The sequence below is a fragment of the Lutra lutra genome, chromosome 16 (genome assembly GCF_902655055.1).
Source record: "Lutra lutra chromosome 16, mLutLut1.2, whole genome shotgun sequence".
Lineage (NCBI taxonomy): Eukaryota > Metazoa > Chordata > Mammalia > Carnivora > Mustelidae > Lutra > Lutra lutra.
This window is the reverse complement of record NC_062293.1, coordinates 8,359,048-8,372,993: the sequence shown is the minus strand read 5'-3', so window position 1 is coordinate 8,372,993 and position 13,946 is coordinate 8,359,048. Positions and strand designations below refer to the sequence as shown.

Genomic DNA, 13,946 nt, shown 5'->3' with positions numbered 1-13,946 from the left:
GATTTTAAAAAAAATTTTTTTCCAGGAAAACATTCTTTTAAATCTTGCAATAGTGTCCGTAATGTGCAAATTAGAAATGAACAAGTCTTTGCTATGATGCGGGCCGATTCACCACAACAATCATTTAATTCGAAGCGGACATCTGGGAGAGCCAGAAAGGGGGAAGTTTAAAATTAGGAGATTTCCACAGTCGTGCTTTTATTTGTGATTCTGAAGACAGGTAACCCGCAGACGCCTAGGATTTTTCTTCTCTTCCAGAACTGATACCTAACCGGGCACTAAATAAGGCAGTTGGTGCAAACAGAAAAGTTGCGCTCAAATCACACTCGAGATACATCAGGGACACCCCCCAATCCCTCCCCTGGAACTCCTAGCTGTCTGCCAGTCGGAGAAGGACCAGACGGCAGTCGGGAGACGCGAGCGTCACCCCTCCAGGTGTTTTGTAAAGGAGGGCGAAACAGGCGAGCTGCACGACTCCGCCAAAGTGGAGTGTTTTGTCTGCGGTGGTGCCCATGTGTCTGGCCTTTTACAAACCAAGTGACCGGCCTCAGCCTCCCGGCCCTGGACGGCCACATTCGCAAAGTTCGATCTCTCCAAGCCAGAGCAGTTTGCAAGCCCTTTCAGTGGCAACCCTCCTGACGTTTGGATTCGGCCAGGAGGTGAAAAGCAGAACGTCAAAAGCAATTGCCTGTCACTGAGCAGGGCCGCGGGCTGGGGGCTCCGGGGGCTGGAGAAGGACTTGTCAGAGTTCAAGGTCGCTGTGGCGCGGGGCGGCTCCCGCAAGCGCGGGGCTACCGCGTCGCCGCCGCCAGCCTCCGCGGGGACTTATCTTTGGTCTTCATTGATTCCCCTTGCAAGAGCGCAGCAGAATCCCGACCAGCCGCACCAGCCCCGGCGAACCAGAGCATGTTAATCTATTTATATGGATTATTACAGAGGAACAGCGGACGTTGAGTCACCAAAACCTTTGCTTCAAAAGACCATTTCTAAGCACTTTCGGAGGAGGCAGGCTCCGGGAGCATAAACTGGGCTACGCGGTAAAGAGCGACTGCTTTTCGAACGCTCCAAACTCCAGCTAAGTCTCCGGGACCGCGCAGAAAGCAGTGAGAAGAAATGCTTGGGGGAGATCCTAGTCTAGACACACGCGCGCGCGCGCACGCACACACACACAAACACACACACGCACGCAAAATTCGTGCGGAGACGGCACCAAACTTCTGACATTACGAGAGTACGGCAAACTTACACACTTGGACGTCCCAGGTCCCCCGCCTTCCCCGCTGCACACCCGCCCCCCCCCCACGCCAGACCAGAGGCAGCGCTCCCCTCCCCGCTCCTCCCCTCCCCTCTCGTCACCCAAGCCCAGTGCCACAATCCTCCTCCCCGAAAAATCCAGACCAATCAGCTGCCTGCCAACCCCTGAAATGCCGCGCTGTGATTGGCTGACCGTCTCTAAGGTGAGGAGCAGTAGTTATTAAAGAGCCCCGGGGCTGGGAGTCGAGGAGCTGAGAGCGGAGCTTGAAACTCACTGGAAACTTCAGTGGCGCCGCGACTTGCCAGTTTCACTCCAGGAACTTTTCTTTGCAGGAGGAGAAGAGAAGGGGTGCAAGCGCCCCGCTTTTGCTCTCTTTCCTCCCCTCCTCCTCCTCCTCTCCAATTCGCCTTACTCCACTTGGGGCGGGCAGCTGCGGGCTGGCCACCGCGCGCCTTCCCAAGTGCTCGCTGCCGCAGCCGGGTGACGCGCCAGGCTCCCCGGGAGCCGCTCGTTCCGCGTCCGGGCAGCCGAGGGGAAAGGAGCCCGCGCCTCGAGTCCCCGAGCCGCTGCGGCTTCTCGCCTTTCCCGGCCACCCGCCCCCTGCCCCGGGCCCGCGTATGAATCTCCTGGACCCCTTCATGAAGATGACCGACGAGCAGGAGAAGGGCCTGTCCGGCGCCCCCAGCCCCACCATGTCCGAGGACTCGGCGGGCTCGCCCTGCCCTTCGGGCTCCGGCTCGGACACCGAGAACACGCGGCCCCAGGAGAACACGTTCCCTAAGGGCGAGCCGGACCTGAAGAAGGAGAGCGAGGAGGACAAGTTCCCCGTGTGCATCCGCGAGGCGGTCAGCCAGGTGCTCAAGGGCTACGACTGGACGCTGGTGCCCATGCCGGTGCGCGTCAACGGCTCGAGCAAGAACAAGCCGCACGTCAAGCGGCCCATGAACGCCTTCATGGTGTGGGCGCAGGCGGCGCGCAGGAAGCTCGCCGACCAGTACCCGCACCTGCACAACGCGGAGCTCAGCAAGACGCTGGGCAAGCTCTGGAGGTAGGGCCGGCGCGGCAGGGTGGGCTCCGCGGTGGCGGGGGTGGGGGTGGGGGGCGCGGGCCGGGACACTCTCGCGCCCCGCCTCCCAGCAGGAGGGAGTTGCCGGTCCCGGAGCCTGCGGGCTGCGGCGGCGGGGGGCTGGGGGGGGCAGGTTGGGGGGCGGGGGGACGAAGTGTAACTTGGCTCAGAGTTTGACAAAGTTCTTGGATTGCTCTCCGGGGGGGAAAGGGAGGGGGGAGGGGACAGAGAGAGCCAGAGGGTGGGAGAAGACTGGGAGACACGGTGGGAGGGGGCTGCCAGCCCTATCTCCCGTCGCTGTGAAGTTCGATCGATCCCAAGTTGGGGGTTGGGTGAGAAGTGAAGTTCGCCCCTCTTTCGCTCCAACTGAGCTCTCTCGTGTAGCCCTACAAACCAAGGAGATGGGATGGGGGGAGACTTCAAGGCCAGAGGAGACTCCAAGCAGGAATGGGGTGGGGGCTATTGCTGGAAATAGGTGGACGCGAGGTGGGGGGGGGGGCAGGAGGAGCTCCTTGACGATTAAGTGATTTTTGGAAAGCTTTTAAGGATGTTGGGGGCGGGGGGCGTTTTAACTACAGTAGCAGAAGCACTTAGACCCCGAGCAGCGGAGAGCTATTTTCATCTCCAGGGTTTTCCAAAATAGAAGGAGCGAGGGCGGGGCGGGGAGTGACGGCTCAGGTCCAACTAAAAGAACCGAGATTTATTTTTCCTTTTTTTTTCACTTCTCCTTTTCTTCTCTTCTTTTCTTTTCTTGCTTTTTCTTTCTTTTCTTTCTTTCTTCCTTTCTTCCTTTCTTTCTTAACTTAAAAGTTAGGAGCTGCAGCAGGGGCTGGAAAGCAGGGAGGAGGGAGGAACGGGTTGTGTGCCCAGAAGCCGAGCGGTCGGGGTCACCTCCCCCTCCTGCCGACCTGACAGCTCCGCGGGTCTCACAGAACCCCCTCTGTTTCTCCTTGCGCCCCCTCCCCCGCCCCCAGACTGCTGAACGAGAGCGAGAAGCGGCCCTTCGTGGAGGAGGCGGAGCGGCTGCGCGTGCAGCACAAGAAGGACCACCCGGATTACAAGTACCAGCCGCGGCGTAGGAAGTCGGTGAAGAACGGCCAGGCGGAGGCCGAGGAGGCCACGGAGCAGACGCACATCTCCCCCAACGCCATCTTCAAGGCGCTGCAGGCAGACTCGCCCCACTCCTCCTCCGGCATGAGCGAGGTGCACTCCCCCGGGGAGCACTCCGGTGAGTCCCCGCTCCCCAACAGGCCCAGTCAGACTGGGCCTCCCAGGGGCCCCACTGCACACCCCCAGGTCTCCACCGAGTAGGCTCTGCTTAGGGACTTTGCGCTCCCCGGGAGGGAAAAACTACCCCTAGCGCCTAATCCTACCCTCCTCTCAGCCTAGGGCCTACGTGAAGTCCACACACACACACACACACACACACACACACACACCCCTCAATCTCTACATCCTAGCAGATTAATTTTTATTGCGAGGTAAAATGCCTTTACAGCTTTACAGGACTTCCTCCTTCTCTGGCCGCACCACCCCAAAGAGCACACACCGGGTTCTTCCACAAGTAGCAATCCGGTCCTCCCGACCCTCCGGGCCTCAGACCCTCCCTGCCCCCCATAAAAGGAGATCGCCGAATGTGTACTGGCGGGTTAATCATTTGGCGACTTATCTCGGGTGCAGCGCGCCTCCCGCGCGGTTGCGGGTCCTTCTGACACTTTAGCTCGGAGGGAGGATCCCAGGAGGGGTCCTAAGATTAGGGCCCTTGCACGGCCCTTGTTGACTCTTCTGGGCTTCTTCTCTTTGATCGCCCGCAGGGCAATCCCAGGGCCCGCCGACGCCGCCCACCACTCCCAAAACCGACGTGCAGCCGGGCAAGGCTGACCTGAAGCGCGAGGGGCGCCCCCTGCCAGAGGGGGGCCGACAGCCCCCCATCGACTTCCGCGACGTGGACATTGGAGAGCTGAGCAGCGACGTCATCTCCAACATCGAGACCTTCGACGTCAACGAGTTCGACCAGTACCTGCCGCCCAATGGCCACCCGGGGGTGCCGGCCACTCACGGCCAGGTCACCTACACGGGCAGCTACGGCATCAGCAGCACGGCGGCGACCCCGGCGGGCGCGGGCCACGTGTGGATGTCCAAGCAACAGGCGCCGCCGCCGCCGCCGCCCCCGCCGCAGCAGCCCCCGCAGGCCCCGCAGGCCCCGCCGGCTCCCCCGCAGCCGGCGCCCCCGCCCCCGCAGCCGGCGCCCCAGCCGCCGCAGCCGGCGCACACGCTGACCCCGCTGAGCAGCGAGCCGGGCCAGTCGCAGCGAACGCACATCAAGACGGAGCAGCTGAGTCCCAGCCACTACAGCGAGCAGCAGCAGCACTCGCCGCAGCAGATCGCCTACAGCCCCTTCAACCTCCCGCACTACAGCCCCTCGTACCCGCCCATCACCCGCTCGCAGTACGACTACACAGACCACCAGAACTCCGGCTCCTACTACAGCCACGCGGCGGGCCAGGGCTCCGGCCTCTACTCGACCTTCACCTACATGAACCCCGCGCAGCGGCCCATGTACACCCCCATCGCCGACACCTCCGGGGTCCCCTCCATCCCGCAGACCCACAGCCCCCAGCACTGGGAACAGCCGGTCTACACACAGCTCACCAGACCTTGAGGAGGCCCGCGTGTGATGATCCTTTAGGAAAAGAGCACGGAAGCAAGCAAGAACCCGCCACAATTTCCTTGGGACATTTTTTTTCCTATTCCTTAAAAACATTTAAGCTAAAGGCAACTCGTACCCAGACTCCCAGACGGAAACATCAGCTATCCGAACACGTTCCCACCTTGTTGCAAAGCAAGTGGCCAGGCCACCCTCGTGGCCAGATGGACCCGGCGGAATCCAGGAGGACCCGAACTTGAAAACGGTCTTGAAAGCAAGCATGGAGGATAATGGAGAATCGTCGTGTCACCAGTTTGCTCAATCTCTCTGCCTGTTTGGACTTTGTAATTATTTTTTAGCAGTAATTAAAGAAAAAAGTCCTCTGTGAGGAATATTCTCTATTTTAAATATTTTTAGTATGTACTGTGTATGATTCATTACCATTTTGAGGGGATTTATACATATTTTTAGATAAAGAAATTAAATGCTCTTATTTTTCCAACAGCTAAACTACTTAGTTGAACAGTGTGCGCTAGCTTTTCCTGCAACCAGAATATTTTTGTACAGATGAGCTTTCTCTTACAAAAAAAAAAGCAAAAAAAAAAAAAAACAAAAAACAAAAAAAAACAAAAAAAAGTGTGTGTGTTGTATTAACATAAAAAACACGAATTTGTGTTATGTGATCAGTTTTGGGGGTTAGCTTTGCTTAATTCCTCAGGCTTTCTGATTCAAGGAGGAGCTGCCTTAGAAAGAAAAATAAAGGCCTTATTTTGCAAATAGGGAAGTAAACCGTAGTCTAGAGAAGCATTTGGTAAGCTTTATCATATATATATTTTTTAAACAAGAGAAAATACCTTGAGCCTTAAAACCGTGCTGCTGGAAAATCCTTGTACTCTCTGTTAGTGCATTTCCTTCCGCATTTGCTTGTTTGCTGCAATCTTAAAGAAGTGAAAACCAAGCAAAGGAGATGAAATCTGTTCTGGGAATGTTTCTGCAGTCAGTAAGTGCCCCAGCACACTGCCCCCTGGTTGCCTGCTCGAGCCCCATGTGGGACACAGATGCTAGAGCCTTCTCCCTTAAGCTGTCACCTGTGCCTCTCCCAACACCAGCAGTGAACCTTCAAGACATTCCACGTGCTAAAATTATTTATTTAGTAAGGAGAGGCTTTCGTTAAAAAAAAAAAAAATCTTTCTCTTTCTAAAAAATTTTTTGAAATTTTACCTTCTTTAAAATAGGTTGTTGGAGCCTTCCTCAAAGGGTATGGTCATCTGTTAAATTATGTTCTTAACTGTAACCAGTTTTTTTTTTATTTATCTCTTTAATCTTTTTTATTATTATTAAAAGCAAGTTTCTTTGGATTTCTTGTCCTAGATTTGTATAATATACATGCCTTTTTGTCTGTCCTTTTTTTTTTCTTTGTTGTTTTGTTGAAAACAAACTGGAAACTTGTTTTTCTTTTTGTATAAATGAGAGGTTGCAAATGTAGTGTATCACTGAGTCCTTTTCAGTGTTTTTCTGCCACAGATCTTTGGGCTGCCTAAATTGTGTGTGTGTATGTGTGTGTGTGTGTATGTGTGTGTGTGTTGACACAAAACAAGGCTGGCATGTGTCATAGATAGTCCCCTGCATGTTCTCTTGGAGACAAGGAGGAAAGGTGGAGGGGATAAGCCCAACGAGAGACCTGAATTCTTAATTCCTTCTGTGGCTGGAGAGTTCGAGGATTGCTTTTTAAAAAAGACAGCAAACTTTTTTTTATTTAAAAAAAAGATATATTAACAGTTTTAGAAATCAGTAGAATAAAATCTTAAAGCACTCTTATAATATGGCATCTTTCAATTTCTGTATAAAAGCAGATCTTTAAAAAAAATATTTCTGTAACTTAAGAAACCTGGCATTTAAATCATATTTTGTCCTTAGGTAAGGTTTGGTTTGTGTTTTGTTTCCCTCCCCCAAACCTTTTGTTCCCTCTGTGAAACTCATCTTTTCCTTTTTTCTTTTTTTTTTTTTGTATATTGTTGTTTACAATAAATATACATTGCATTAAAAGGAAAGCAGCCCTGTGGACTGACTTATTCACCCCATTCTCCCCTTCAAAGGATGATTGGAAGAACTGAGGCACAAAAGAGATTGTTACACACTGATCACTGTGATGGTCTCATTGTTGATGTTGCACTTTTGACTATCCCAAAATTGGCAGTGACAAAAAGACTGCGTCCCCAAAAATCTACAAGGAAAAGTCTTGGAAAGCGTCCCCCTGTTAGGTCACCTAGACCATTCCCTGTCAGTGGTTCCTCTCTTGGGCAAAATGTTTGTTGTGATATTAACAGCCTCATGCTTCAGGGCAAAAGCTATTTCCCTCTGGAACTCAGAGCGGAATATTAGACCTGAAATCAGTAGCTTGTCAGTAGACAGAATGCCAGAGGGGTGACTTGCCTGTCTCAATTCAATTGAGCAAACTTTCTATATTTTCATGATCACATACCAACAAGGGGTATCCATTTAGAAGGCAGAAGAAGCCAGAAGAGAAGTTTTCAAAGAGGACCAGAGCGAAGCCTGTTCTATTAACCTATTATATGTGATTCAGAGCCTCCCTGGTCTATCTGCAGGGACAATGGAAGGCAATTACCTTATTTTGCTGTTCCCTCCCAGTTAACTCATTCTGAGAAGTTGCAAAGCCGTGGTAGAAGTAATAAGACCTAATCCTGTTTTTCTTGGCCTGGGTGAGATGGGAGTTTCCAGGATCAGAGAAACGTCCAGGTCATTTTTCATTAAACAGATGAAATCACTCCTTCCCTCCCACCCCCACACAGAGCCAACCCCCCCCCCAACCCCCACAGACACCCTGGCTGATTGGGGAAGTGTCTCTAAAGGAGGCAAGTCTCTTGTCATCTCAGGCTGGTTTGACTTCAAGGCCCCTGTCCCTGACAGTCCTCACCGGTATCCAGACTCTCCGGTATTACGCCACATTGTCTGTTTTGGCTTTTCTGGATTCCTGGCTTGGGTCCCACACCAGGATCATGGCAACCAGGAAAATGGTAGTTATCAAATCGAGACAACATTAGTGCTCGGGCTCCTTTGCAAATTCCTTCAACAGCAACTGAAGGCCTGGGATCTGCGGGGCGCTGTGCTCATCTCCCCCTGCCCACCCCTACTCCCAGATGTCACGTTCTGTTGCTGGCTTGTGCCACAGTGCCCGTTGGCTTAGGCTCAGAGTCTAGCCTCCATTCTTATAAAATCTCTATTGTTTTTCCCCCTGCCAACACTCTCAAAGTCCTTTTTAAAGCATCTGTGGTGTTCACCAATTTTTATCCACGCTCGTTCCCCCAAATCCCCTTATCTTTTAAACCCAACACGTACCACCCAGTCCTGACCACCGCTTCCCCTACCAAATCCATAATGTTTGCAAGATTGTTTTCTCTTCTCCTAGAAATGTGCTCTTTTCCTCCGTGTGTGACCTTCCACAGAACTTCAAGAGCCACAAGGCTCCGTTTGGGTTTAATTGGGGAGGGCAAGTGGCTTACTTTCCTATGCCTTGGTTTCCCCTTTTGTTAAGAACATTTATAATCTCTCCTCTTGTAACAGGCTTGCTAGTAGAGCGGTTTTTAGCAAGAAGCAGTCTGGCAACGGACTGCGTCCGAATCTTCTGGTCCACAAAGGACTCCGACTGCACCGTTATAAGAGGTAAACAGTAAACAGAGTGTTCACAGGCTGGTTCTGATACACAGGAAAACACAAGGGACAATGGAGCCCAGAGAATTCCTCTGAGTCCCACCCACCCACGTGCTCCAGATCGAGGCAAAGCCCAGCACCGCCAGATTACAAAATATTTTAGAGGAATTTTTATTCTAAATCTAGAAATGCAGAGCTTATCACCCTGACAACAAGACGTTTATTCAAAACCTAGGAAAGAGTCCTCCTGAACCGAAAAAGCTCATAATTAGATCCACGGTTATTTTGTTTATTTGTATTCAAAATAAAACCTGTTTATTTAAAAAAAAAAATCTAAAAAAAAAGGCTTTTAAAAAAGGGAGGGGAATAAACATAAGGGAATAAAAACCTTACTTAGAATCTGTCCTTCGGGCTATTACGGAAATGGTGCTTATGGGTTATCTTGAGCTGTGTGTTTGAAATTCCCCGCTGAACTCCAGCCTACCCCTTCTTTTCCCTGATTTCTACACTGAACTTTTCTGAGGCCCTGCTGAGACACTTTGCAAATTAACTTAATTGATGAACGAGCATTATAGCAGAGAGAGATTCACCACGGATGCTCAATAAAGTGGGAGCTTCTGGCCTGGTCACTTGCCCAGACTCCTTGGAAGGCCCTGTATGTACTTAAATCTAATACTTTAAAAACACATATATGGGGCAACTGAGTGGCTCAGTTGGTTAAGCATCTGCTTTGGCTCAGATCATGATGTGGGGTCTTTGGTCAGATTTTTCCCTAAAGAGATTCCCTAAAAAATGATTTACAACACAAGAGTTTATTCTTTTTTTCCCATTATAAACTCTATTTCAAATTTTCTTTTGAAAACTGAAGATTCAGTAGGTGGGAGCAGGTAGTGGCTTGGGGGGGGAGTCAATGGTAGTTGTCTGGGGCCATTTATTAGTTACAGGACCTTAGGTTAATTGTTTAATCTCTCTGAACCTCAGTTTCCTCCTTAATGAAAATGTAATAATAATGCCTGTCTCTACGGGTTATCAAATGGATTAAATGAGATCATATATATATAAAACATCATGTGTCAATAGTTGACTCTTCTCTTGCTGAATCACACTCCCTTGTGTAAATGTACAACGATGAGTCCATCCATTTTCCTACTGATGGACATTTGGATTTTGTCTGGTTTGAGATGACTGCAAATAGGGCTGATAGAAATCTCTCTTGGGCAAATACCTCGAAATGTTTCTGCTCGGTCATAGGACAGATAAATGCTCAACTTCGTAAGTACCTGCCAAACCATTTTTTCTAGGTGCATAAATCATTATGTATTCCCACATGAAAGAGGCTTCCAGTTCCTCTATGTCAATGACAACATTTGTTGTCAGATTTTTAAATTTTGAGACCGATTTTCATGAAATGATATCTTGTGCTTTTACTTTGCATTTCCAGTGACCCCTCTTCCTTGATGCCCTCTGTTATTCTCTTGCACTTTCTTCTGCATTATAGAATTAATGTGATGTCAGATCTGATGACCCCCTTTACTCATTTGGAACCCAGATATTTCTTTCCTTCCTTTGGATAGGAAGAGTTTGGATATCCATTTTACTTAGGATTCTTTTTTTTTTTTTTTAAGATTTATTTATTTATTTTAGGAAGTGGGGAGGGGCAGAAGGAGAGGAAGAGAAGCAGAGCTCCCTGCTCCTGAGCATAGAGACTAACAAACTTGGGGCTCCACTCGGGGCTAGATCCCAGGACCCTGAGATCACGACCTGAGCCAAAATCAGGAGTCCAATGCCCAATCAACTGAGCCAGCCAGACACCCCATGACTTTTCATTTTGCAGCTGCCTTAGAACTGTATGAATGCAGCTAGAACCATGCACGGCATGCCAAGTACTGTGGGCAGTGCAGGTGCCTGATTATACTGGCCCTCCGGGTCTAGCTGCAGACAAATAAGGCTGGGAATCTAGGACTATCTAATAGGAGACTCGCAGCTCCATTATGGGCAGCTTGGGAGACAGAGGAAGTCAGGATAATGGAAGGGAATGTTAAAGTCCAAATAAACATCTGAACTTCTAGGTCATGCTTATTCAAGTTACCCTAAATTCTCTCACTTGTGGGGACCCACATAGGTACAGCTAAAGGACGTTATAGAAAGATCATATTTGTGGGGCTTTTGCACTTTATGGCTTTAAGCCTCTAGAAAGAGTAAGATCTGCTCTTCTTCTGGGTGTCTCATCTCTGTAAGTTTGGGGGGCTAGAAAAGGGAATGCTTCTTCTAGGGCCCCCAAAGCACAGATGGAAGGAGGAGTCTGGAGCTTCATTTCCCTTTATGCCTGAGGCCCCTAAATCCCAGACTGGTCATGCCTTTGTCCCATCTCCCAACCAACCAGAACCACCTCTCTCCAGAGCCAATTTTGAAAGTCCCTGAAATTTCTGAAGCCCTCACTGAACATGAGCACATATCTGACCTCTGCGTTGATTTCATCACCCAGCTGGCCCCTGTCTGAACCCCAGCCTCCATGGAGAATTCTTGAAATCCATCCTATTCTCCACCTGCAGCTGTTTTCTGGGATTTGAAAAAAAAAAAAATGATATGGCATTTTTAAGTCTCCCCAATGCCCGCACTCCCAGATTCCTCTATTCCACCCAGGCTCTTTCACGTCTGATTTTCATCTGTGTTATCTGGTCATTCCAATGCAGCCATAATGCAAGTGGTTAACTATTGAAAGCAAGCCTGCACTCATGCCAGACAGCAAAATTAAGATGGCAGGAAAGTAACTTGAGCCAAGAGAGTATCAGAGACCAGCCATGAGCAGTAACCGATCAATAGACATGAGAGCAAATGAAATTCAGCTGTCCAGCGAGAGGCCAACGCCCACCGCTATTAATCAAAATAACCCTCATGGGCATAGAGTGTAGAAAGGACTGTCTTGCTCTGGTCTATTCCACCGCATTGCTCAAGAGGTCATAATCATTGAGACAACAAATGTTTCATGCTCATCTACCACCTGACAGGCCCCACGCTGGAAGCTGGTGGTACAGAGAGACCCCACACCTAGTAAGGAGAGACCAGCATTAACAAGTAATTTTAATAAATTATGGAGTTTTGTTTCTGGATTAAATGTAGTCCAGGGAGTTAAGTGAATAAAGAGCTTATAGTCAGGTGTGCCTTAGTCTCTAAAATTCATCATCTGAACATGTCTTGCTCTTAAACCCCAAAAGAAAAAGAAAAGATTATTTCATAAATAAATAAACTGATTACCTAGAAAGAAATAACAATAGTCTGATTTGCAGATTCTTGTCCCCCTCTTCCATTTGATTAGCATCTCAATGGCTCCACCTGGCAAGATTATACTTGATTACAAGTCTAGTGGTTTCACTGAAGCTGTAGTTACCATTCGATTATCGATGGCGGGCAGTGGGGATGGGCTGGCCAAGTCCTCCCTTTCCCAGAATCTCTTGTCTATTCTGATGGGACATCTACACTCTTTCTCTGAGCGGCCACATTCTTCACACTTGATTTCTCAGAGCTACCCAGCCCAAAAGTCCCCCCGGGAGGAAGAGTCCAATGGCTTTTGAAAGGGAGCCAATGATTCTGTCTGTCCTTCCTGCTTATTCCCTGTAACGTACTGGGCCATCGTGGACAGAAACGATTCGTGGTCTTAACCTACTGGGTGACTTGATGTGCGGAGCACCTGACAAAAACCAGGTTTACGCAAAGCTGACGTAACCAGATTCCTCTCAAATGTATGCGAGATTGAAAGAAAGAACAGCCCCCAGAAGCAACAAGGAGGTCTGCTCGCGGATCTGTCCCTCTGATCTGTAACAGATAATTCGGTCTCCATTCTGCAGTGTGACTCTGAGAATGGAGAGGGTGGGAGGGGGCAGGGGCCCCATCTCTGCCGAGGACACCCTTCTCGGGGATGCCCGCCCTGACTGGGAGAAGGCTCTTGACAGACGGTAACCCCCCCTCAGGCAGGGACCCACCCGCAAGCTGCTGATTTGCCACAGCTGTTTCCGTGTTTTATTACGATTTTCTCCGCCTTTCATTTTTCAGGCCAAGGAGAAACTCAGGGGGCCCATCTGTTTCTCTCTTGCCCTTTTCCCTGTTCCCAGAAGCAAAGCTCACACATGCCTGTGCGCGCGAGCACACCCCACACCAGGCCACCACAGGCTGCTCTCAGGACAGCGAAGGGCAGGAACCAGAAGTGAACCCCACCCACCCATCCAAACCCCAGGGACCTGCAGTGAGAGGCCATGTGGGGAGAGAGGAAGGGGCCCTCTCAGAAAGCTGGGAAGGAAGAGTAAATGGTGACAAGGGCAGCAGATAGGGGAGCGAAACCTTGTAAAAGCAACAGGTTTCCTCCGGAGGAGAACATTGTTTTGTTTTTTGTTTTTACTCAAACTCTCCTATTTAAAAAACAAAACAAAAGGGGCCTCGTGGTGTAGATTCACTCTCGTCCAGAAAGCCTGAGAGAAGCAATCCCATCGGGCTTAGGAAGAGTTAGAAACAAATTAAAAGAGTAACTTTCTCATCAAGATGGAACAAAATATTGTCCTTTCTAAAAAGAACAACACTACGAAAGCCAGCCAAAGCCCCCCCCCCCCCAAAGGCCCAAGGATGACGCTAGGCCTTGGGGGACACTGTCATATTTAAGTTCTAGACTTCGGGACCACCCCCTTCTTCCTTCGGGGGCACCAGTAGGTCTGCACGTCCTGTTGGTTCTTTCTTGCCAGCGGGTCCCTCCACAGCCACCACCCAGGAAAAGCTGGTGCAGCCCCAGTAGATACTGGTACAAGTGTCTTCTTCCTTCTGCTGTCATCAGAGTTTTCTAGAGCACCGATCTTGGGTCTCTGGATTGTCCAAGAAGCTACAACACTAGACCCTAAGGACCACCCTGAGCCAAACAAGCAAGACTCTAGGTTCTTTTACAACCTCAGGTTCCCCACCCCGCCCCCCGCCACCCCCATGGATCCATCCCCAGTTGTCTTTCTGGATAATCTGTCCCACACCCCATCACATTGCTGGGTCCCCCATCCTTTGAGGGCAGCGATTCTCAACCTCTGTACTTCGGGCATCGCCTTATTGGGCTGTCCGGCGCACGGTAGGCAGGTTGGCGGCCTCCCTGGCCTTTAGCCACTCCCTGTGGGTGGCATCCTGCTCCAGCTGTGACCATGTATAATCGCCTCTAGATATTCCCAAATGTCCCCTGGGGGAACAAAGTTGCTCTGGTTCAGAACCATGGCTGTGGGTCTCTGTTCCCACAGTTCTTGGGCTGGAGCATACTTCTACTTCCCTGCCTTACTAGAATTCTG

The 13,946-nt window shown here is 50.2% G+C and overlaps 1 protein-coding gene across 1 annotated transcript; it reads left to right on the top strand.

The window, feature by feature from the left end:
• The first annotated feature begins 1,508 nt into the window (after positions 1-1,508).
• On the top strand, positions 1,509-7,019 carry SOX9 (SRY-box transcription factor 9). Its single transcript, XM_047708633.1, has 3 exons — positions 1,509-2,303; positions 3,296-3,549; positions 4,136-7,019. The coding sequence occupies exons 1-3, from the start codon at positions 1,873-1,875 to the stop codon at positions 4,981-4,983; spliced, it is 1,533 nt and encodes a 510-aa protein (XP_047564589.1). The 5' UTR covers positions 1,509-1,872; the 3' UTR covers positions 4,984-7,019.
• Positions 7,020-13,946: the final 6,927 nt, after the last annotated feature.